We start from the raw sequence: 25408 nt of genomic DNA, 5'->3' as shown, positions 1-25408 counted from the left end.
TGAGCACAGGGATGACTGGTGAACGGGACTTGGTGCGAGTCAGGAAACAGGCAGCAGAATTTTGGATGAAACTAAATAATTAAAAATTATTTTCACAAATATGATGGAAGAGCAGATTATACAACTTGCTGAAGAGCACATCCTCAAATCAAAGAACGACAAATGAGACTTCTGATTGGAATTTGCAAAATAAAGAGAATTTATGTAGCAAGCAGCTTTGAGATGAAATATGCCCACTGAGCAACATCAATAACATCTCAAATTGTTTTTTTGCTTTCCTTCCTCTTTAGGTTTCTGTACAGACAGTTCTTTATTTCCTGTAGCATATTTCATTAGCTTTCCTGTTTTCTATGTGCTTTATCTTTTTATACTGTATTTCTATTTCCTCAAAGTTTCTATTTTCTTTTCAGTTGTGGTAGCTCTTCAGCCTTAACAGTGTTTCAGCATCGCTTCGTTGGCAGCACTCTTGCCTCTGAGTTAGATGGTTGGGGATTCAAGCCATAGTCAAGGAATTTAGCTGAAATCCTCAGCTGACACTCCAGAGCCTTCCCACTATTTGAAGTGCAAGAGTTCTCCCCATGGCCTATATTAAATCCGTGTGTTAATGGAGACACGGAATGCAGGAGTTGGTTTAACAAGTCTTTACTGAATGGAGACAATCGGGGACTGAAACTACAGAAGGCTGCTAGCGCTTTTTTATACACGGGTGGTCACTGCCGGTACTGCAGTCTGAGACCAGTTATTCTCTTAAAAGTACACATACACAATTCCTCCCTTTTTAGATAAACAGTACATAACATTCATTTAACAACTAAATGATAACTAATTACAATCACAATTACGGTTGCTAGATACATTGGTTGAGGTTAATCAATTATAAGTTCAGTCTTTGAGGAGGCTTCCTGATTCTGTCTGGATAACGCCTCTTTGGGGTATCAGGTTCTTCTGGCAAGGTTGAGTCGGGATCAATGTCGTTGTTTGGTTCATCTGCTTCCAATATCACCGATTTTGCGGTAGATGCAATTGGTACATCGGTTTCATCGCCAGGTGTATCAGATCGTGGTGTGGAGTTGACGTTTTCCCATGACTCTAGAATCTGGTCAGCATGGCGTCTTACAATGCTCTCTCCAACGTCAACGGTATACATGAGAAGTCCTTGCCGTGTACAAATCGTTCCTGGCTGCCATTTCTCTGTGCGGTAGTCCCGGGCCAAAACTGGTTGACCTATCTTAAAACTCCTGGTCGGTCTTTCATTCATATTCTGAAACTGTCTGTTCTCCACATCTCTTCTGATGTTCGGCTTAACCAAATCCAAGCGGCATCGTAGTCTTCGATTGAAGAACATCATGGCAGGCGTTTGGTTGGTAACCGCATGTGTCGCATTCCGGTAGGCAAACAAGAAGTTGTCCACCTTGTGTTGTAGGGGTATATCTTCATTACACATTGCCTTGATAGCCTTCTTGAATGTTTGAACAAACCTCTCGGCCAATCCATTAGTGGCTGGATGATATGGGGCAGATGTGTAATGCTTAACACCATTGTTCTTTAAGAACCTCCGGAACTCTTCAGACACAAACTGTGGTCCATTGTCAGAGCAAATCTGTTCAGGCAGCCCATTCCTGGCGAATATGGTTCGTAAGACTGTAATAGTTTTTTCTGTGGTGGTTGAGGACATTTTTATTACCTCTGGCCACTTTGAATGTGCATCCACCGCAATTAAAAACATCGAGTCCATGAAGGGACCAGCAAAATCAATGTGCACCCTTTGCCATGGAGATGAGGGCCACTCCCATGGATGTAGAGGGGCTTGTGGTGGGGCGTTTTGGACCTTCTGGCATCCTGTACAGCTCTTGGTCATCTCGTCGATTTCTCTATCGATTCCCGGCCACCACACAAACGCTCTAGCTAAGTTCTTCATTTTTACCCCTCCCAGATGGCCCTCATGGCGCTCATTGAGCACTCTTTCCTTCAATTTGGGTGGAATTACTACTCTGGATCCACACATCAAGGTTCCTCTGCACACTGACAGCTGTTCTCTTCTCGGCGAGAATGCTGGCAGCAGTGGTTCGCCATGTGCTGGCCATCCATTCACCGTTAAATCATAGACCCGGGATAGTGTCGGGTCATTTCGTGTTTCCTTTTCTATGTTTGCATTCGTCACAGGGAGACATTCGACTATGGTCGAGTGGAATATCTCCATTGGATCCACTGCAAGTTCTTCTTCCACCGTCAGCAACGGTAGGCGCGACAATCCATCAGCATTCCCATGCTGTTTAGTTCCTTTGTACTCGATGTCATATTGGTGTGCCCCTAGGAAAAGGGACCACCTCTGTAGCCGTTGTGCTGTCATTATCGGTACGCCCTTCTGAGGGTTGAAAATGGAGACAAGAGGTTGATGATCAGTTATTAGAGTAAATTTTTGACCGTGCAGGTAGTGATTGAACTTCTTCACCCCCCACACTAGGCTGAGGGCCTCTCTGTCAATCTGGGTGTAGTTACGCTCGGCTGAAGTTAACGAGCGTGACGCAAAAGCTATCGGCCTCTCTAAACCATCAAGGAATTTACGTGACAGTACCGCCCCAATGCCGTAGGGAGACGCATCACACGCCAGTCTTATCGGTAGTGATGGGTTGTAGTGAGCCAATACTTCTCTTGAAGTGATTAAGTCCTTACTCTTCTGAAAGCCCCGCTTACAGTCATTGCTCCATTTCCATGCTACTCCCGTTCGTAGGAGGGCATTCAGTGGGTGCAGAATTGTGGACAAATTCGGTAAAAACTTATGGTAGTAATTCACCAATCCGAGGAATGACCTCAGTTGCGACACATTTTCAGGCGCTGGGGCCTTAACAACCGCTTCAACTTTATCAGGGGACTTATGTAACCCCTCTTCATCAATCACGTGGCCACAATACGATATTTGTTTCTTTAAAAACTCGCACTTGGGGCGGTTGGCTCGTAGCCCATGTTCATGTAGTCTAGTGAGCACCTGTTCTAGGTTGTTAAGGTGTTCACTGTCATCTTCACTTGTCACTAGGATGTTGTCCAAGTAACACTGAGTCCCCGGAATCCCTTGCAGGACTTGTTCCATCGCTCTTTGCCATATCGCCGGAGCTGATGCTACTCCGAATACCAATCGATGATACTGGTAAAGACCTTTGTGAGTGTTTATCGTGAGACACTTCCTAGAGGATTCTTCAACCTCCATCTGCAAATACGCTTGTGCTAGGTCAATTTTTGTAAAATGCTTCCTCCAGATAGTGAGGCGAAGATGTCTTCTATCCTTGGAAGAGGATATTGTACTGTGTGAAGGACTGGGTTCACCGTCACCTTGAAGTCCCCACAGATGCGAACCTTCCTTGGCTCCTCAGACTTATTGTTTAACATTTTCTTCATGACAGGAATGATGGGTGTCGCCCACTCGCTCCAGTCTACCTTAGACAACACGCCTGCATTCTCCAGATTCTCCAGCTCTGCCTCGACGGCTGGGCGAATTGCATATGGTACCGGTCTTGCTTTGAAAAACTTGGGAGTTGCATTCTCTTCTATTTTTATCGAGGCGGTTACGCCTTCAAGAGTGCCCAGTTCTTGTTGAAATACCTCTTTGGCGTCAGCTAAGATTGTTGACAATCGTCCAGGAGTGACGTCGTCATCCTTTTTACCAGCCACCGTCAGTGCCTGAATGGAGTGCCAGTCTAAACTTATCTTTCTGATCCATTCACGTCCCAATAACGGTGGTCCACCATCTTGCAGAATGTAGAGATACAATTTCCGTATTTTCTTGCCGTTGTATTCGACAGGCACCCTTATTTTTCCTCTGGGGTATAGTTTTTGCCCCGTATATGTCCTCAAGACGATGGATGTCTCTCTCAAGGGTATGTGTGAGAATAGCCGCTCGTAGTCTCGTCGATTCATGATGGTTAGTGCTGATCCTGTATCCAATTCCATTTTGACTTGGGACCCTGCTATCGTGAGGGTGACCCAGATGGTTCGGTGATCCTCTTTTGCGATTACATTGTGAAGTTTGAGACAGCTTAGTCTCTTGTTCCCGGATTCACTATCACTCATCTGGTCTTTGGAACTACTGTCCGTCATCTTTTGTACTTTCCTGTACGGTTCCTTAGTAGCCTTTTTATTGTCGTTGGTCTTCTTCTCAGACCTGCAAACCCGTGCAATGTGTCCCATCTTTCCGCATTGCCTGCATATTTTGTCCTTGGACCAGCAGTCCTTCTGGTCATGGTTTGTTCTGCCGCAGCGATAACATTTTGCAAATCCCCGTGTCATTTCGTGGGTGCTGTATTCCTGTGGCTTTTGTTGTATTCCCGCAGCTCCCCTTGCTGCTGCTTCATACGATACTGCCACGCTGAAAGCCTTATCTAGCGTCAGCTCTTTCTCTGAGAGTAACCTCTTCTGGGTTCCTTCACTCAGGAGTCCACAGACAAATTTGTCCCGTAAGGTATCTGCCAGTCCTGCTCCGAACTGGCAGTGCGTTGATAGCTTGCGTAGTTCCGTAAGGTAATCAGCATTGCTCTAATTTTTATGCTGATTTCTCCTGTGGAATTTAAATCTTTCTGCTATCAGCAGCGGTGTAGGATTTAGGTGTTCCTGTAGGATAGCAACAATTCCGTTAAAACTCTTCGCCTTCGGTTTGGCTGGAGTAATCAGGTCCCGCAATGGGCCGTACGTTCTTGCGCCCATTAAATTTAGCAATACCGATGCCTTTTTCTCCTCAGCTATTTCGTTTGCCTTGCAATATACCTCGACTCTTTCCACATATGTGGTCCAGTCTTCTATTGCATTATCAAAGGCAGTGATATCACCAGTCTTTGGCATCTTGAAAATCTATGATGGTGCCTCCCGTGCCTTGCCTTCGTCCCTGATTTAACAAAATGGCGCCTCCCGTGCTTTTCCTTCTTCCCCGCCAAGTTAAGATGGCACCTCCCGCGCTTTCCCGCCGTTGCTGCTACTGTCAACGCCGCTCTCCACGGTATTTTTATTTTTAACCGTTCCCGTCGTGGAGCGGACCCTCTTGGACACTTCCCTCCCTCTTCTTAGGTCCGAACGCTGCCCGGCTGCGAAGCACCGGCCGCACCCTGTGTGCTCCACCCTCTCTCTCTCTCTTTGCTTCCCGACTCGCTGCCCGGCCCCGTTGCAGAGCCACCCGATCGAGCTCTAGCCCGCCGCAGCCCAGGAAGGATCAGTGCACTACCTGCCACCAGCCGGATTAGCTGGGAAACCACAGACTGAAGAACCAAGCCTGGCTCACGACAGTCTCTCCTGCACTTTCCAAGTCGATGATTTGGAGGCCGGTTGCCCACGGTCGACGCCCGTTTCTCGAGTTTCTGTGGATTATTTTTTTTATTTTTCTCTCTTCTGGCTTCGACCGTCAATAACGTCGTCTGAGGTGCTGCCGAGTTGCAGGTAAGTTCGTTTCTTATTCGTCGCCAGTATTAAATCCGTGTGTTAATGGAGACACGGAATGCAGGAGTTGGTTTTCCAAGTCTTTACTGAATGGAGACAATCGGGAACTGAAACTACAGAAGGCTGCTAGCGCCTTTTTATACAGGGGTGGCCACTGCCGGTACTGCAGTCTGAGACCAGTTATTCTCTTAAAGGTACACATACACAACAGCCTAGTCAACATTCCACTCTCAACCAACACACCTACAGCAGATTAGCTGATTGATTCACCTCATTGCTGTATGAAAAATAACTGCTGCTATTTGCCTACATAATAGCCACTCAATTTTTATATAAAAAAAAGTAACAGCTTCACCTTCTGATCAGATGTTGGATTTCTTTCTCCACTTCCCTCTGTTTTCACACGAAGCACTACTTTGTGCTCCATTGTACACTGTGTCCCATCTCTTGCTGCATGACTGAGTTTACTGCTTCTTACTACTTATAATCATCTGACCGCATCGAACCTAAAACTGATCGCTATTAAAACGTGTTCATTTTCATCAGCTTTTCCTTGGAGCTTATTACACAAATGATTAAACTATACACTTTATTTATCTCAATCAATTGTAGTTCTACACACTAGTTACACATATTTCAATTCCCCATCTTACAAACTTCATTAATTATGTGCACACATTGGAAGACGAGTTGCATTTTCAAGACACACTACAATTAATAGTTGGAACCATTATGTAGTAATCTTCACCCTTTTACAAGCTTGCAGTACCCCCATACAGATAATACAGTACAGCTTGTTACAGAGCACATTTTTAAGATTCAATTTCGAGAAGCACTGATTACCACCTCACCCAGCTGTTGCTGAAACATAAGCAGAGACTGGAATGGTTGTGATGTACTTTTGAAACCCCCCAGTTGGTGTTGCCTATTGCAGGTTGTATTTTTTGAGTGTTTCTTTTCACACAGTGGCCGAGGCTGTTCTCTGATGTTTGACCTTTTTGAGAAAAGTTCTGATTAGTTCACACTCTAACAAGTCTTTGAGATGCGAGCTGGATGAGATAAACCCTTTCCTTTTAGCTGTCAGGGTTATGAGGATTTAGTTGTGGAAACACAAAAAGGATTTAATTAGTTTCTACATCTAATTTTAGATTAGAAATGAGTTCACACTTTCCTTATGGGGCATAGAATCCAGCCAGATCCAGACTAGAAATACTGAACAGAGGTAATTTAGGTGCGACGACAATACATTTTTTAGAAGTGAGATATCAGATATTTATAAATCTGCAGTTCCACATCACCGAATCACTCCACACTCATGATGTTGTGTCACAATGAACAAATACTTAAATTAATAATGTATGATGTTATTGTGCGATCATACTATTGTTACCAGTTTGAGCAATTGGTGCTAACAGAACCTTGTTATAGTGCCAGCTCTACACTGCTTTTTAGTCAAGCAAGCCCACATCAAGGTGTTTAAGATGTTAAAAGGATTTGATAGGGTAGGTACGGAGAAATTCTTTCCTCTGGTGTGGGAAAGCAAGAACAAGGGGACGTAATCTTAAAATTAGAGCTAGGCCATTCAGGAGTGAAATCAAGGAGCACTTCTTTCACAGAAAGAAGAGGGGAAATCTGGAACTCTCTCCCACAAATTGCTGTGGATGCTGGGACAATTTGAGCTTTCAAGACATAAGTGGGTTTTGATTAGGCAAAGGTATGAAGGTATATGGACCAAAAGTGGGTAAATGGAGTTGAGGTATGTTGTGTATGTACCTTTAAGGGAATAACTGGTCTCAGACTGCAGTACCGGCAGTGACCACCCCTGTATAAAAGGCGCTAGCAATCTTCTGTAGTTTCAGTTTCCCGATTGTCTCCATTCAGTAAAGACTTGTTATAATCAACTCCTGCTGTCCGTGTCTCAATTATACACGGACATAATGTTGGCGACGAGCAGATACGAACTTACCTACAGTCTGCACCACCTCATGGGATCCATTCCTGAAGCGAAGTGAGCAGAGGTCGAGTCCAGAAGGAAGAAAGAAGCAGTAGAAACGGGCGTCGACCGTGGGCATCCGCCCCTGAGTCAGCGGAGTTGAAGATTACAGGAGAAGCTGTCGAGAGCGGGGCCTGGTTCCTGTCGACAGTGCTTCAGCTAATCGGGCTGGTGGCAGGTAGTACACAGATCCTTCCTGGGCTGCGGCGGTCGAGAACTCGAGCGGGTGGCTTGCAACGGGGCCGAGCAGCGTTGTCGGGAAGAGGAGAGAGAGAGAGGGTGGAGCACACAGGGCGCGGCCGCTGCTACGAAGCCGGGCAGTGTACAGACCCAAGAAGAGGGAGGCAAGAGTCCCACAGGGTTGTTCCACGACGGGAAAATAATAAAATAAAAAAAAATAAAAAAAATATTAAACGCACAGAAAACCGCGAGGAGCTGCAGGTTGCAACGGAAACCACGGAAAGCAGCGCTAGCAACAGTGGGGAAGAAGGCAAAGCGTGGGAGGCACCATCTTAATCAGCGAGGAAGAAGGCAAAGCGAGGGAGGCGCCATTTTGTTAAATCGCGGAAGAAGGCAAAGCATGGGAGGCGCCATTTTAGATTTTCAAGATGCCGAAGACTGGCTGTATCACTGCCTTTGATAATGCAATAGAGGACTGAACCACGTATGTGGAAAGAGTCGAGGTATATTGTGAGGCAAACGAAATAGCCGATGAGAAAAAGGCATCGGTATTGCTAAACTTAATGGGCACTAGAACGTACGGCCTATTGCGGGACCTGATTACTCCAGCCAAACCGAAGGCGAAGAGTTTTAACGAAATTGTTGCTATCCTACAGGAACACCTAAACCCTGCACCGCTGCTGATAGCAGAAAGATTTAAATTCCACAGGAGAACTCAGCATAAAGATGAGAGCAATGCTGAGTACCTTACGGAACTACACAAGCTATCAAAGCACTGCCAGTTCGGAGCAGGGCTGGCAGATACCCTACGGGACAAATTTTTCTGCGGACTCCTGAGTGAAGGAGCACAGAAGAAGTTCCTCTCAGAGAAAGAGCTGACGCTAGATAAGGCTTTCAGCGTGGCAGTATCGTACGAAGGAGCAGCCAGGGGAGCTGCGGAAATACAACAAAAGCCACAGGAATACGGCACCCACGAAATGACACGGGGATTTGCAAAATGTTATCGCTGTGGCAGAACTAACCATGACCAGAAGGACTGCTGGTCCAAGGACAAAATATGCAGGCAATGCGGAAAGATGGGACACATTGCACGAGTTTGCAGGTCTGGGAAGAAGACCAACGACAACAAAAAGGCTACTAAGGAACCGTACAAGAAAGTACAAAAGATGATGGACAGTAGTTCCGAAGACCAGATGAGCGATAGTGAATCCGGGAACAAGAGACTAAGCTGTCTCAAACTTCACAATGTAATCGCAAAAGAGGATCACCGAACCATTTTGGTCACCCTCACAATAGCAGGGTCCCAAGTTAAAATGGAATTGGATACAGGATCAGCAGTAACCGTCATGAATCGACGAGGCTACGAGCGGCTATTCTCACACATACCCTTGAGAGAGACATCCATCGTCTTGACGACGTATACGGGGCAAAAAGTATACCCCAGAGGAAAAATAAGGGTGCCTGTCGAATACAACGGCAAGAAAATACGGAAATTGTATCTCTACATACTGCAAGATGGTGGACCACCGTTATTGGGAAGTGAATGGATCAGAAAGATAAGCTTAGATTGGCACTCCATTCATGCAATGACGGTGGATGGTAAAAAAGGTGAAGACGTCACTCCTGGACGATTGTCAACAATCTTAGCTAACGCCAAAGAGGTATTTCAACAAGAACTGGGCACTCTTAAAGGCGTAAACACCTCGATAAAAATAGAAGAGAATGCAATTCCCAAGTTTTTCAAAGCAAGACCGGTACCATATGCAATTCGCCCAGCCGTCGAGGCAGAGCTGGAGAATCTGGAGAATGCAGGCGTGTTGTCTAAGGTAGAATGGAGCGAGTGGGCGACACCCATCGTTCCTGTCATGAAGAAAATGTTAAACAATAAGTCTGAGGAGCCAAGGAAGGTTCGCATCTGTGGGGACTTCATGGTGACGGTGAACCCAGTCCTTCACACAGTACAATATCCTCTTCCAAGGATAGAAGACATCTTCGCCTCACTATCTGGAGGGAAGCGTTTTACAAAAATTGACCTAGCACAAGCGTATTTGCAGATGGAGGTTGAAGAATCCTCTAGGAAGTATCTCACGATAAACACTCACAAAGGTCTTTACCAGGATCATCGATTGGTATTCGGGGTAGCATCAGCTCCGGCGATATGGCAAAGAGCAATGGAACAAGTCCTGCAAGGGATTCCGGGGACTCAATGTTACTTGGGCAACATCCTAGTGACAGGTGAAGATGACAGTGAACACCTTAACAACCTAGAACAGGTGCTCACTAGACTACAGGAACATGGGCTACGAGCCAACCGCCCCAAGTGCGAGTTTTTTTAAGAAACAGATATCGTATTGTGGCCACGTGATTGATGAAGAGGGGTTACGTAAGTCCCCTGACAAAATTGAAGCGGTTGTTAAGGCCCCAGCACCTGAAAATGTGTCGCAACTGAGGTCATTCCTCGGATTGGTGAATTACTACCATAAGTTTTTACCGAATTTGCCCACAATTCTGCACCCACTGAACGCCCTACTACGAACGGGAGTAACATGGAAATGGAGCAATGACTGTAAGCGGGCCTTTCAGAAGAGTAAGGACTTAATCACGTCAAGAGAAGTATTGGCTCACTACAACCCATCACTACCGATAAGACTGGCGTGTGATGCGTCTCCCTACGGCATTGGGGCGGTACTGTCACATAAATTCCTTGATGGTTTAGAGAGGCCGATAGCTTTTGCGTCACGCTCGTTAACTTCAGCCGAGCGTAACTACGCCCAGATTGACAGAGAGGCCCTCAGCCTAGTGTGGGGGGTGAAGAAGTTCAATCACTACCTGCACGGTCAAAAATTTACCCGACTAACTGATCATCAATCTCTTGTCTCCATTTTCAACCCTCAGAAGGGCGTACCGATAATGACAGCACAACGACTACAGAGGTGTTCCCTTTTCCTAGGGGCACACCAATATGACATCGAGTACAAAGGAACTAAACAGCATGGGAATGCTGATGGATTGTCGCACCTACCGTTGCCAACGGTGGAAGAAGAACTTGCAGTGGATCCAATGGAGATATTCCACTCGACCATAGTCGAATGTCTCCCTGTGACGAATGCAAACATAGAAAAGGAAACACGAAATGACCCGACACTATCCCGGGTCTATGATTTAACGGTGAAGGGATGGCCAGCTCATGGCGAACCACTGCTGCCAGCATTCTCGCCGAGAAGAGAACAGCTGTCAGTGTGCAGAGGAACCTTGATGTGTGGATCCAGAGTAGTAATTCCACCCAAATTGAAGGATAGAGTGCTCAATGAGCTTCATGAGGGTCATCTGGGAGGGGTAAAAATGAAGAACTTAGCCAGAGCGTTTGTGTGGTGGCCGGGAATCGATAGAGAAATCGAAGAGATGACCAAGAGCTGTACAGGATGCCAGAAGGTCGAAAACGCCCCACCACAAGCCCCTCTACATCCTTGGGAGTGGCCCTCATCTCCATGGCAAAGGGTGCACATTGATTTTGCTGGTCCCTTCATGGACTCGATGTTTTTAATTGCGGTGGATGCACATTCAAAGTGGCCAGAGGTAATAAAAATGTCCTCAACCACCACAGAAAAAACTATCACAGTCTTACGAACCATATTCGCCAGGAATGGGCTGCCTGAACAGATTTGCTCTGTCAATGAACCACAGTTTGTGTCTGAAGAGTTCCGGAGGTTCTTAAAGAACAATGGTGTTAAGCATTACACATCTGCCCCATATCATCCAGCCACTAATGGATTGGCCGAGAGGTTTGTTCAAACATTCAAGAAGGCTATCAAGGCAATGTGTAATGAAGATATACCCCTACAACACAAGGTGGACAACTTCTTGTTTGCCTACCGGAATGCGACACATGCGGTTACCAACCAAACTCCAGCCATGATGTTCTTCAATCGAAGACTACGATGCCGCTTGGATTTGGTTAAGCCAAACGTCCGAAGAGATGTGGAGAACAGGCAGTTTCAGAATATGAATGAAAGACCGACCAGGAGTTTTAAGATAGGTCAACCAGTTTTGGCCCGGGACTACCGCACAGTGAAATGGCAGCCAGGAACGATTTGTACACGGCAAGGATCTCTCATGTATACCGTGGACGTTGGAGAGAGCATTGTAAGACGCCATGCTGACCAGATTTTAGAGTCACTGGAAAACGTCAACTCCACACCACGATCTGATACACCTGGCGATGAAACCGACGTACCAATTGCAGCGACCACAGATTCGGTGATATTGGAAGCAGCTGAACCAAACAACGACATTGATCCCGACTCAACCTTGCGAAAAGAACCTGATACCCCAAAGAGGTGTTATCCAGACAGAATCAGGAAGCCTCCTCAAAGACTGAACTTATAATTGCTTAACCTCAACCAATGTATCTAGCAACCATAATTGTGATTGTAATTAGTTATCATTTAGTTGTTAAATGAATGTTATGTACTGTTTATCTAAAAGGGGAGGAATTGTTGTGTATGTACCTTTAAGGGAATAACTGGTCTCAGGCTGCAGTACCGGCAGTGACCACCCCTGTATAAAAAGGCGCTCGCAATCTTCTGTAGTTTCAGTTTCCCGATTGTCTCCATTCAGTAAAGACTTGTTATAATCAACTCCTGCTGTCCGTGTCTCAATTATACACGGACATAATAAGGTACAGATCAGCCAAGTGGTCTTGGCAGAACCCAAACTGGGCATCAGTGAGCAGGTTATTGATAAGTTAGTGCCGCTTGATAGCACTGTCCATGACACCTTCCACTACTTTGCTGATGATTGAGAGTAGACTGATGGGGTGGTAATTGGCCGGATTGGATTTGTCCTGCTTTTTGTCGACAGGACATACCTGGGCAGTTTTCCACATTGTCGGATAGATGCCAGTGTTGTAGCTGTACTGGAACAGCTTGGCTAGAGGAGGGTGCTGGTGCCCTGTGTCCTGTGCAGCATCAGGTGATTGCAGCGAATGTTGGTGCTGTTGTTGGTGATGGTAGTGTGCCTGGTGATGTTGGTGTTGAGGCTGAACATGGAGGGATTTAGAGGACCAAGGTGAGATTTTGTCAAGGGCACCGATGTAACTGGAATACATGGAAGCTGAAGTTGCGATGACAGAAGCGATCTGTCAATGGTGAGAGAGCTTGACCAAGGAGGTGACAGTGGATAGCAAGTTTACTCCAAACACTTCCAAACTGCATACAGCTCAAAAGTGTCTTCCAAATCCTGAAAGCTCAAGCTTCTGACATTGGAAAGTGATCAGCTGTGAAATGGTAGCTTTCATACCACTTTTGCAGCTGCCACCTATTCACAGCAATGGGGAGACATAGAAAACCCAACCTACTTACCTGACGTGATCTCCGAATGACATGAACCTCGTTAAAAAAGTGGTAAAATAGAAATAGACTGGCAAAATAGTAGTTAACAAGCATTTAACTATCTTAAATGCCTCCCCCGCCACTTGGTGCCGGGTCTGTTCTGAAATCGCAGACCCGACACTTTGGAAACTTGCATGGAGATTCCAACCCGCTGTCAATCATTTCAATTTTGACAGTGGACCCACCTCCAAACCCGCACTCTGAGCACCGGCAAAATCGCAGTCTCTGTTTTTTGCCACTTACTACTTTCTTCTTTTGTTAACTCTTTCTTGTTTTATGTCTTGTCTCTTTTGTTTGCTGTGTCTTCCTAGTCCTTTGTAAACCATGTTTCTTCGAGTGTGCATGTACAGAAACGACCAAATTAAAAGTGGGACAGAAAAAAGAATCGAAAATTGGGGAAAAAAGTAAAATTACACATTTTTAAAATAATATTAGCAAGCATTCAATAAGGTGTAGAGGTCAAAATAAAGAAATGGATAACTAAGGCCAGTGGAAGAAATAAAGGTGAAGACATGAAGAAAAAGTGAGTCCCAAGTCCGAGATTCATCGATAGACCTCCGGAAAGAAACAATGTGGAATACATATAAGTAACTGAATCAGTAACTTTAATGATTTTAGGAGGAATTATAATTTTTTTATCAGTTTGTTATCTTATAAACAACAACAATGACAACTTGCATTTATATAGCACCTTTAATGTAGTAAAACATCCCAAGGCACTTCACAGGAGCGATTTTGTCTTATAATACTCCCGTGATGCGCCTTCGGACATTTTACTACATTAAAAGCGCTCTATAAATACAAGTTGTTGTTGATTATCAAACAAAATTTGACACCGAGCCCCATAAGATATTAGAACAAATGACCAAAAGCTTGGTCAAAGAGGTAGGTTTTAAAGAGCATCATAAAGGAAGAGAGAGAGATAGAAAGTTGGAGAGGTTTAGGGAGGGAATTCCAGAGCTTACGGCCTAGGCAGCTGAAAGCACAGCCGCCAATGATGGAGTGATTAAAATCGGGGATGCGCAAGAGGCCAGAATTGGAGGCGCGCAGAGATCTCGGAGGTTTGTAGGCAATGTTCCCTCTAATTATTTTTTTTGGTGTGGGGTCCCTTTAAATTTGCTGCGGTGTTTTTTCCAGCAGCAGCAGCTGGTGAGCGGCCTGCATGGGACCTCACCTTAGGGGGAACATTGCTTGTAGGGCTGGAGTCATATCCTTAGCAAGGATGCAGTAGAGATTTACTAGAATTGAACCAGGGATGAGGGACCTCCGTTACATGGATAGACTGGAGAAGCTGGGCTTAGAGCAGAGAAGGTTAAGAGGAGATTTCATAGAGGTGTTCAAAATTATGAAGGTTTTTGATAGAGTAAATGTGGAAAAATTGTTTCCAGTGGCAGAAGAATCGGTAACCAGAGAACACAGATTTAAGGCGATTGCCAAAAGAGCCAGAGGCAACATGAGGAAAAAAAATTTAGGTAGCGAGATGTTGTAATTTGGAATGCACTGCCTGAAAGGGTGGTGGAAACAGATTCAATAGTAACTTTCAAAAAGGAATTGGATAAATACTTGAAGGGAAACAAGTTACAGGGCTATGGGGAAAAAACAGGGGAGTGGAATGAATTGGATAGCTCTATCAAAGAGCCAGCACAGGTATGATGGGCCGAAGAGCCTCCTTCTGTGCAGTATCGTTTTATGATTGTGTTGTGTTAAATGTTATTTACATTGCTATATGTTCAGCTGGGTCACAAATAAAAATAAATTCAACAATGTGATTGGTTGGTTGAAATTGCAATCTTTTATTTATTTATTTGACTACATTCAAATACAAAGCATCCTTACAATGTTCTAAAGAACTTCAAAGCTAATGAATTACTTTTTATTAAATGAAATCCAATGTCAGCCAATTGGCATATAGCAAAGTTTCACAAACAAAAAATGAGATAAATAACCAGATAATCTATTTTTGGTTGAGGGGGGAGTGTTGGACCGACACCAGAAGAACTCCATGCTTTTCTTCAAATAGTACCATGCAATTTATTATATCCACCTCAACAAGGAGGTTTGACCTGGGTTTAACATCTCATCCAACAATACAGCACTCCTACGATAGCATATATTTTTTATCCACACCTTTGTTTTGTGCCCTTCCCCCTTTTTTTCTCTCCCACATGGCAGCTGTCTCTCATTCTGCCAGCGCATTTCACACCAATCTAGTGCTGTCTTTTGTCTCTTTGCTAGTCCTATCACCATCTCGTCTCGTTTTGAATACCTCTTAATGTCTCTTCACTTCTCTTTTGTTCTTTCATCCCCATTTCCCAGCCCCCAAACTGGTCTTTTAATCTGTTTCATTTCCTGTGTTTTTTCAGTCCTGATGAAGGGTTTCGACCTGAAACATTGACTCTATTTCTCTCTCCACGGATGTTGTCTGGCCTGCTGAGTTTTTCCAGCATTTTCTGTTGTTAATACAGCACTCCTGTTCTGTACTAAAGTGCCAGCCAAGATCATGTGCCTTTTTATCACTGAGCCAAGACTGACATACAATCACAAGATTTGACGAGATCAAACTCGCCTAATCATGCTAATAATGCTATACCATTTGCCTGTACCTTGTTGAATGGCAGCCAAAGCATACACATCATTATTGTGAGTATGCTAAATGCACCATCACCATGGGATTAGTTCGTGAGACAGTGTGATTTTTATTAACACAAGTTTGTGCAGACTTCATAGTTAATGTGACATGTGAATTCCACAGTACACTGTTTATTTGAAACTAATTGACTTGCAGTTTATTTATTTCTTCTGGATGGGTTTTGCTCAATGAAAATTATCTTAATTAAGAAGCAATTAATTAATGCACGGTGGCATAGTGGTTAGCACTGTTGCCTCACAGCGCCAGGGACCCGGGTTCGAATCCGGCCTCGGGCGACTGTCTGTGTGGAGTTTGCACATTCTCCCCGTGTTTGCGTGGGTTTCCTCCGGGTGCTCCGGTTTCCTCCCACAGTCCAAAGATGTGCAGGTTAGGTTGATTGGCTATGATAAATTGACCCTTAGTGTTAGGGGGATTAAATACGTGGGGTTACAGGGATAGGGTGGGATATGTGTTGGTGTAGGGGTTACGGGGATCGGGTGGGATATGTGTCGGTGCAGGCTCGATGGGCCGAAATGGCCTCTATCTGCACTGTGGGGTTTCTGTGATTCTGTGATTTCTGTGAATTCAGATTTCATTGGGACAAGCCAATTAGTAACTACAACTTAACTATATACTGTGCAGAAGTGACATGCTGTTATAACATAGTTTATCTATATATATAAAGCGGTTTGTCTCTCTGTTTGTCTCTCTGTTTGTCTGTTTGTCTGTCTGTCTGTCTGTCCGCTATACACTCAAAAGTTATAGAGCGTACCTACACGCATGTTATATCAAAAGAAAGTTTATCATTAGGGGAGTCTAATAGGCATATTTACTTTTTGGTCAGACAAAAATTGTTCAGACAGTATACAAGAAAGGTTCAAAAAACGGCAACATTCCGCTCATTAGCATTGAGTGACGTGATGGTTGACCAATCGTACAGGGGATTAACCTGATGGTTGAACAATCGGTGCATCACGGTGGGCATTTCATTGCGTGTGTGGGTGGGCCTAATCCTTCTGAGCTGAGGTGAGTGGCTGCCATCTTGATTCCTAACTATTGATTTATTTTTCCCACTTTCTGTGTGTTTATTTTTCCCACTTTCTGTGTGTACCCCGTTAGGTTATTTTCTGCAGTTGTCTTCTTAGCTATGGGGTGCTTAAAAACCTGAACTTTAATATTTAGGAATCTCTCTTTATTGTAGTGGATGCGCGGAGCCACGGCCTAGCAGCGCGGGAAGCCTGGGCCTCGAGTTCAGCGGATTCCGGCGCGCCCGGAAGCTGTCGAAACTGCTGAAGGCCGTTCATTTCCACGACCACGTCACCGTCTTCGCCTCGGCCAACAGCATCCGGGTGACGGCCGAGGCCGCCAAAAGCGTCATGGGGAACGCGTTCATCCAGGTGCCGAGGCCTGAGCCCCGGGGAGGAAAGCCGACCAGGTCACCGTCTTCGCCTCGGCCAACGGCATCAGGGTGACGGCCGAGGCCGCCAAAAACGTCCAGGGAAACGCGTTCATCCAGGTGCCGAGGCCCGGGCCCCGGGGCGGAAAGAGGGATTGGAGCGGGGGATGAGGGCTCGAGGAGGGGAGAGGGGGGAGGGTAGAGGGTAAAAGGGAGGGGGAAGAGGGAGTGGGGGAGGAGGGGGAGGGGGGAGAGGGAGGGGGGAGGAGAGGGAGGGGGGAGAGGGAGGGGGAAGGAGGGGAGGGGGAAGAGGGAGGAGGGGGTGGGGGGGAAGAGGGAGCAGGGGGAGGGGGGAAGAGGGAGGAGGGGGAGGGGGGAAGGGGAGGAGGGGGAAGAGGGAGGAGGGGAGGGGGGAAGAGGGAGGAGGGGAGGGGGAAGAGGGAGGAGGGGGAGGGGGAAGAGGGAGGAGGAGGAGGGGAGGGGGGAAGAGGGAGGGGGAAGAGGGATGAGGGGGAGGAGGGGGGAAGGGGGAGGAGGGGGAGGGGGGGAAGGGGGAGGAGGGGGAGAGGGGGAGGGGGAAGGGGGAGGAGGGGAGAGGAGAGGAGAGGGGGAGGGAGGAGAGGGGGAGGGAGGGGGAGGAGAGGGGCAGGGAGGGAGAGGAGAGGGGAGGGAGAGGAGAGGGGAGGGAGGGAGAGAGAGTAAAGCAGGGAGAGACGGGGGAGGGAGAGAGAGAGGTTGAGGGAGGGAAAGAATGTGGGGGTGGGAGAGGGAGGGAGAGCTCGCCTTCTTCCTTCACAGGGGTCCATCGGGCCAGGCCTGAGGTGCTCCTTCCCCCCCTCTCTCTCCAGGCTAATCCCGAACTAAATCCAGCAGTCTCTCTCTCTCTCTTCCCCCCGTCTCTCTCTTCTCCCCCCAGTCTCTCTCTTCTCCCCCCAGTCTCTCTCTCTCTCTCTTCCAACAACAACATGCCCTCAATAAACCCTCAGCACTGCCGGGCACTCCAGCTAGTAGCATATAAATCAAATCTGCTGTTGTGATAAAATCCTATGATTTTCCAGATGTAAACCTGTAGCATCTGTAAGACGTGCAGAATTACCCCTCGCCCCGTCCAACAGGTTATAGAGTTCAGACTTGAGACTTATGAGAAATTACACCAGACACACGAGTTCTGTCTTTAATCTTTTATTGTTCCTAAGACAGATTCAAAACCCCAATCACTATTTGAGCAGTCCACCAATAATATTACGAGAAATTATGCATGCAACCACCCGCCAATGATCTGTCCAGCATTGATTGTAGGTCCTCATAAGCAAAAAGACTGGCCAGGTCCCTCCTTACTCTGACTGCAGCTTGATCCTCATAGGTGAGATGACTGGCCAAACCACCTTCTTCTGACTGCAGTGATGATATTCTTATAGCCACTGTGCTTTATACAGCTTTCCTTGTCTTTTGCATTAAATCATTCATTCAGAGATAGTGAAATGTTCCTTTTAATGTTGGTCTGAGCTGTTTTAGCTGTCAAATGTTTACATTAACTCATCCTGTGAGGCTTATCCTTATCACAGCCCAAAATTGTTCATTCACTCCTAAAGTTTACAAAAGTGGCAGCAAACCACTTGGTTCGGTTCATGAGTTACATCGTATTCTGCATTTCAAAACTTCAAAGGTTTGACTTCTCCGATTCGCTATCACCTATTTTACACTATTGCAGAGAGTCAAAATTACATCCTATGTAACTATATTCAAGGGATCGTTCATTTATGCACTAACAGCAGTTGCATGCAAAGATTTATTTATTGTTATAACTGGTATGTGAGGAAAACACATTGGCCCGGATTTTGCTGTAATAATAAGGGCGAGGCTATCAGCGCTCACCGTTATTACAGGGTAAATCTGACAGCAACTTCTAGCATCTGCACATGCGTAGTTAAACACGGAAATCCAGAAATTGCTGTCAGAGATACCTTGCTCCTCCACGGGGTGCGCTCTTGCAGTCCTCGTCAATAGACTCGGAATTGAAATCACTGTAATGGCGTGAACTTGTGGTACTTACCCACTAATTCCGCACTAAAGAGTTGAAAAAGTTAGGGCTAACACATTCAGGAGTAAGTGAGTTTTTAATAACATAATAGTGATAATTACTGCTGAACAACCTCTCTGATCATGAAAATTAATTTTACAAGTGTGGAGCCTCATTCCCTCAGAAGAAATTTAATGTTGCTAAATTTTAAAGAAATAAAAATTAATTTTCGTTTTAGTTTTTCTATTTTTCTCTTTTATCTCTTTCCCTTAATCCCATCTGTATGTCCCAATCTTTATTTTGCTGCCGGTGCATGAATATATATCCTGTCCATCACAAAGACCGACTACTTCCACCTTTGTAACATCACCCACCTCTACCTCAGCCTATTTCTGCTGAAACCCTCAACCATGCCTTTGTCACCTCCAGAATCAATTATTCCCAAGCTCCCATGGCCATCCTACACCCTCAATAAACTTAAATTCATCTAAAACTCTGCTGCCCATATCCTATGGCACACACAGCATGAAATTGGGATCAGTAGCGCCCATCGTTTGGGTGCTACGGGTGCCGCTTGGGTACCAAAATGGCATCCAATGCGCGTGCGCACACTTGTGGAGTGAATCGCGTTGGAAACCATATTAGTGAGGGTGTTAGCGCATGTACAGTTAACATCTGCTGGAAGTATGCAGAGCAGGCTGATCATGATGCCAATCAGCGTGTAACGCTGATTTGATGCCAGCGGTGCCATTTTGAAGCTCAATGCTCCAACACATGTTCAGCAACAGGTAGGACCCCGCACCAGCGCTATTAAATGGGATCATCAACCACCTACAGGTTAGTTGCTGGTTGATTTCTTCTGGCTGTTGCTACGATTCTACAAGTGTTTGGTGCTTTCTGTAGTTATTTCAAGTTGCAGAAGTCTACAGGGAGTGGTGTGCCAGGTGCTGAAGGACTTTTTACTGACTGCAAGCCTTCTGCACAAACCACTTGCTACCAAACATGAGTGCACTAGTAGGCCTTCCTCTTGAAGTAGAGCATGGCTGGGAGAATGAACCGAGGCTACGCAGAGCAGGACAAGCTGCTGGAAGTGGGAGGAAGAGGAGGGCGGAGAAGGGGTCTCAGCAAGAGGCCATATCCGTCCAGGATGTTCAGGGAGCAATTCTCCTACCGAAACCTCAGTGAGGAACAATGTGTGAGACATCTGCGCTTCAGTAATGATGTCCTCACTGAAATCTGCCACCTGCAGCAGCCACAACTGAAACCGCAGAGCAGGGCGAGGACCACATTGCCAGTGGCTGTGAAGGTGACCGTTCCGATGAACTATTATGTGTGTAGCTCATTGCAGGCTGGAGCTGGAGATATTTGCAACATCTCACAGTTTGCCATCCACTGTTGCTTAAGGGAGGTCACTGAGGCTCTCTATTCAAACAGGGTTGACTATACTTCATCCTCTCTTGCCAGAGACAAGCAGGCAGAGTGAGCGCATGGCTTTGCTAGGATTGCAGGCTTCCCCATGGTGCAGGGTGCCATTGACTGCACGTGCATCACTTTGCAGGCCCCGCATGTCAACTCTGCCCTATACCAGAACTGAAAGAGATTCCATTCCTTCAACATCCAGCTGACGTGTGACCATAGTCAGAGCCCGGTATCCAAGCAGCAGTCATGATGGGGGGAATTTTAACCCCAAAAAATGGGTGGGTTGAGGTCAGGTGGGAAGTTAAAGAGTTAAAAAAACTGAAACCCGACCCCAACCCGCCTCCAACTTGCCCACTTCTGGTTTTAACAGAGGCGGGACAGGGGCAGGCAATCAACCTGCTTCCAGGATGCTGGTCACTCCTTTAAATATTATAATGACGCTCTGTGCCTAATGGTGATCCACCATTTCAAATTTAACTCTGGCTGGCCCAGTTTCCCAGGCCTTGGGGAGTCCGCCAGCTAAAGGGAGGCGAGGACTGCTGGATCCAGAAGGTAAGTGTCTTTTCACGCCAACCCCCCATGATTGCACACCCCTCCCAACCTTTCCGGTCTCCCCTCAAGGCCTCCGTTCCCCCCGGGACTCCGTCTTGCCTGCGGAAACCTTCCTCTCTCCAGCTCCATCCTCCTCCGGCCTCCCTCCTCCGGCCCAGATCCCCCTTTGCCCTCCCCCCCTCCCCCCTCTGGCCCCGATTCTCCTCTAGCCTCCCCCCTCCGACTCCAATCCTCCTCTGGCCTCCAACCTCCCCACACGCCCCCTGATCCCACCCTCCCTCCTCGCTGCAGCCTGATGCTGCAGGCCTACCCGCCGATATGGCTGGCTGCGGATGGGAATCAGTGCTTTGAAATGCTAATTCAGCCCTGCCATTAAATTCGACAGGGCCTGCAGAAGACCCGTTTTCCCATGTTTCCCGACCACTTTCCAGCACCATCCCCCGCCCCACCCACTTCCTAGCCGCCTCCAAATTAAAATTCCAGCCAATGCCTTCATTCTGCGGCAGTCCACTGTGCCAGCTGCATTCCAGCCACCACGGTAATCCAAAGGGTGGCTACTGGGTGACAAGGGCTGACGACATGGCTCATGACTCCGGTGCGCAACCCACGCACACGTGCACAGCATACATACAATGAAAGCCTTGCTGCCACACCATTGGTGTGCGGATACAACACTTCCGCTGCCTGCACCACTCTGGAGGAGCCCTGAAGTACTCGGCAGAGCGGGTATTAAGATTCATGGTGGTCCACTGCATGCTGCACAACCTCACCATCATGAGGGCACAATCCTTGCCATCAGCTATACGACGAGCAACTGAGGAACAGGAGTATGAGGAGGAGGAAGAGGAAGAAAAGGAAGGGAGAAAGCAACTTAGACAGCCCCTTTCTGCCCAGGCTGTCCATGAACAACTCATCCAAGTGCAATACCAGTAACCGCAACCCCAATTCCCCATTCACCAACAGTCCCACTCCTTACCTACCCTCTGTCACTGACCATCACAGCGCCCGCAATGCAATAATAAAAGCCACCACAAAATAAACATTCCAAACCAAATTTTTAAATGAAATCATGCCATATTGCATACAAATGTAAACTAATCACCCTTGTCCATTCCCTTAGTGCCTGTCTTCTGTGTGCCTTTGCCTGTCCTAGTGCTCTGACTCAGTGCTACCCCAGTGGCTGCAGCTTGGCTGGTGAAGGCTGCTGACTCTCAGTGGGTGAGACTGCAGATGGCCTAGGAGGATGACCTCGAGCAGCTCTGAGCCTAGAAGGCCCGGCTGCAAACTACAACATCTCAGCATGGGTGGCAGCAGTCTGGGCTGGCTGGCTGACAGGAAACAGCAAGGGCATTGGTGGAGTGGCAGGGGTGGGAGGACGAATGCTGTCCTCCTGAGAGAGGACAGCAGGTTCATGCTCCATTGAGCCACTGCCACTCCCCGAGGGCTCAGCAGCCCCAGTAATCTGTTGGAGGACAGATTGCTGGACTGCCATGACACCCTGCAAGCCCCAGGAGCACCTGGTCTCACCAAGCATCCCAGACCAAAAGGAGTGGAAGTGGGGACTACTTGGAGTCCAGGCCAGGGTCAGGGCCTGGATGGATCCCCAAAGATGAGAGGCCGAGTATATATTTGGGGAAGGGGCTGTATGGGAGTTTAAGGGGCTTTCAAAGTGTTCTCTGGGGGAGTGGCGGGAGATGGCTGGCACTCATGCCCCCTGCCAGCCAGCCACTGCCAATGTTTCTGGGTTCTTCAGGGGGTGCACCACAATTATGCCCTGGCATCATCAATGGCCCACTTGTCCTGGTCCTTCAATGGCATTGTGTACATGTATTGGGAAATGGTCCTGATGAATTTTCGAGGCCCACATATTTACTACAGTTCCTGCTAAATACTTAAAACTCTACATTTTGTGCATGCACACAAAGTATAAAGTAGAATATGTAATACAAGATATCCATTGGCTTGTTATTTTACTATAGTAATTATACAACTGACATACATGTACATAATCAAAATGAAAATTGCTTCCACTAAGGGGCTTAAAAGTTACTTATTTTACTTTGTTACTCGATTCATCTTTTAGGATTATCCCTGGCTTCACCATTCCAGAAAATCTATGATGGATTATGGAGCTACAACTGTGTTCTGGCCTGTACTGCAGTGGGAGGAATGTTCTATGCCCTGACATGGCAAACTCACCTCTTGGCAATAATGTGTGGTACATATCTATATATTATTAAAAATCTTGTGTATGGTGCATACTTCCGGTCTACAACAGTCACTTCCTGTAATATTTATTATATCAACATTTGCGATGGAATGATGGGAAAACTGTATTTAAACGTAGTAACTTAAAATGAGCTAAGCCACGTAAACATTTTGCTATCAAGATTTTTTGATAAACCAATTGAATCACTCACAAAGCTTTTTGAGAAAAAAACACATCTGTCATTTTTTCTCAGTAACTGAAATTTCTGTGTTCAAAATAAGGTTTTAAACAAAATAATAAAATCAATGGGCAAGACTTATGAAGTTTCATGTTAAAATGACCCCGATTAACATGTATTCATGAGGCCCCCGATTGACGTGTATTCATGAGGCCCCCCGATTGACGTGTATTCATGAGGCCCCCGATTGACGTGTATTCATGAGGCCCCCGATTGACGTGTATTCATGAGGCCCCCGATTGACGTGTATTCATGAGGCCCCCGATTGACGTGTATTCATGAGGCCTCTAATTGATGTGTATTTATGATGCCCCGCCTACCTCTGGCGGCATCTTGGCCGACTCAAACAAGTGCGCGGTTATAATGGTGGTAGGTGGGAGTCTGTCGGGAACACAGCGCTAAGTACTCTAACGCTAATTTAACCGTCCGCCTGTCCCATTCCAGTCGGCCTGGAGTTGTGGGAAAGATAGGCATGGATTTCGGAGTCAACAACAGGTTCAAGAACTTTGGCGAGGAAATGGAGGCTGGAGATGGGGGGCGGTAATTTGCAAACACAGAGGGTTAAAAGTGGGTTTTTTGAGGAGGTGGTGATGACAGCAGATTTGAATTGGAGGGGATATGTACCTGAGGAGTAGGAACTATTTACAATGTCAGCTAGCATGGGGGCCAGGAAGGGAAGCTAGGTGGTCAGCAGTTTAATGACAGAACGTGAGGAGAGACTGTCCAGTCATTTATGGCATTCACAGAATGATGGCAGAGTTGTGGAATTCGAGCCTGATAGCATCAGTTAAAAATTCCAGACTACCATTTAAACAAAATGAAATTTGACTCATTCAGTCACGTGGCCCCAATATTCACGGTGAGTTCGGGTTTCCCCGCATGCTGTGGAGTTTTGACTCCACAGTGTGTGACTTTTTTATCTGACAGCATCTCCACCTGTCAGCCTGATTGACAGACTTGGCTTCCAGTCGGGCGGGGAACACTCAGCAGCAGGCCGCAGGTGCAGGTAAGGAGCCTGCAGCTGCTAGTGGGAGTGTGGGGTGGGTCCGATCCCAGACCCTAGGGGGAGGTCCCACTCCGGTGGGGGAGGGAGATTCCAACCCTCAACCTGTGGGGAGGGTCCAATCCCCAATCGGGGTGGGGGGCAGTCTTTGGATGGGGGGGAAGGTCTGATGGGGGGGAGGGGGGTTCGATTCTACGGAAGCAGGTAAGCTTGTAGCTGTAAGGGCTTTCTCCGAAGCTGTCCTTGCCTCCCTTTCACTGCCAGGTTTCCCAGGCCTGGGAAACCCGGCCGGCCAGGGTTAAACCTGGAAGGGAAGTTAAAAGTGAGGCTCCCAGCCTCATTATAATATTTAAATTGTCAACCCGCCTCCTGGGAGCAGGTTGGCTTCTTGGCTGCCCACCCCTTGTCCCGCCTCCGTTCAACCCAGAAGTGGACAGGTTGGGGTCAGGTTTGAGATTTTAAACATTTTACATCTCAGCCAACCCCAACCCACCTGTTTTTCGGGCTTAAAATTCACCCTTATGAGTCAGTGGCCCTGATGTTATTCCCTACATGGCAGATACATCCCTATTGTTATAAAACAGTAACTGACTTATAAAAACGATGCCTCAGGAGATTTGCTAGTTTAAAAAAAAGTCTCTGACTACTTTCTAAAGCCAATTTCTTGTAGCTAATAACCTATGTAATGGACCGGAAGAATTATACTGCAAAATGCAAAGCGATTTTACACGAGTGAATGAAATCAAATCATTATCTTGGCATTTCAATTACAGGATTTATCATAAATGGCCATTGCCTTATTTGTACCCAATATAAAATAATTTATCCAATTGATTTTTAGTTTAGCATCCAATTATTAAATGTTGTTGTCAGCTTAAAAAATTTAAATAATTCATCTTTCTTAGTGCCAATGTGATTAGGGCCACGAGACTTTTACCATGATTTCTCTTTCCTTGAAGGC

At 46.5% G+C, this 25408-nt stretch overlaps 1 protein-coding gene across 1 annotated transcript in view; it reads left to right on the top strand.

The window, feature by feature from the left end:
• Window positions 1-25408, top strand: part of LOC147123443 (urea transporter 2-like) — a 183486-nt gene that overhangs the window by 140855 nt on the left and 17223 nt on the right. The window contains exon 8 of the mRNA XM_085966031.1: window positions 23081-23215. Within this exon, the coding sequence (XP_085822157.1) occupies window positions 23081-23215 (135 nt within the window). The remainder of the gene's footprint in view (window positions 1-23080; window positions 23216-25408) is intronic.

Source organism: Somniosus microcephalus, chromosome 2 (genome assembly GCF_052327205.1).
Source record: "Somniosus microcephalus isolate GS21.2 chromosome 2, FLI_Smic_1.0, whole genome shotgun sequence".
NCBI classification, from domain to species: Eukaryota; Metazoa; Chordata; class Chondrichthyes; order Squaliformes; family Somniosidae; genus Somniosus; species Somniosus microcephalus.
Note: the sequence above shows the minus strand (reverse complement) of the source record. Positions and strands in the feature narration are given on the sequence as shown.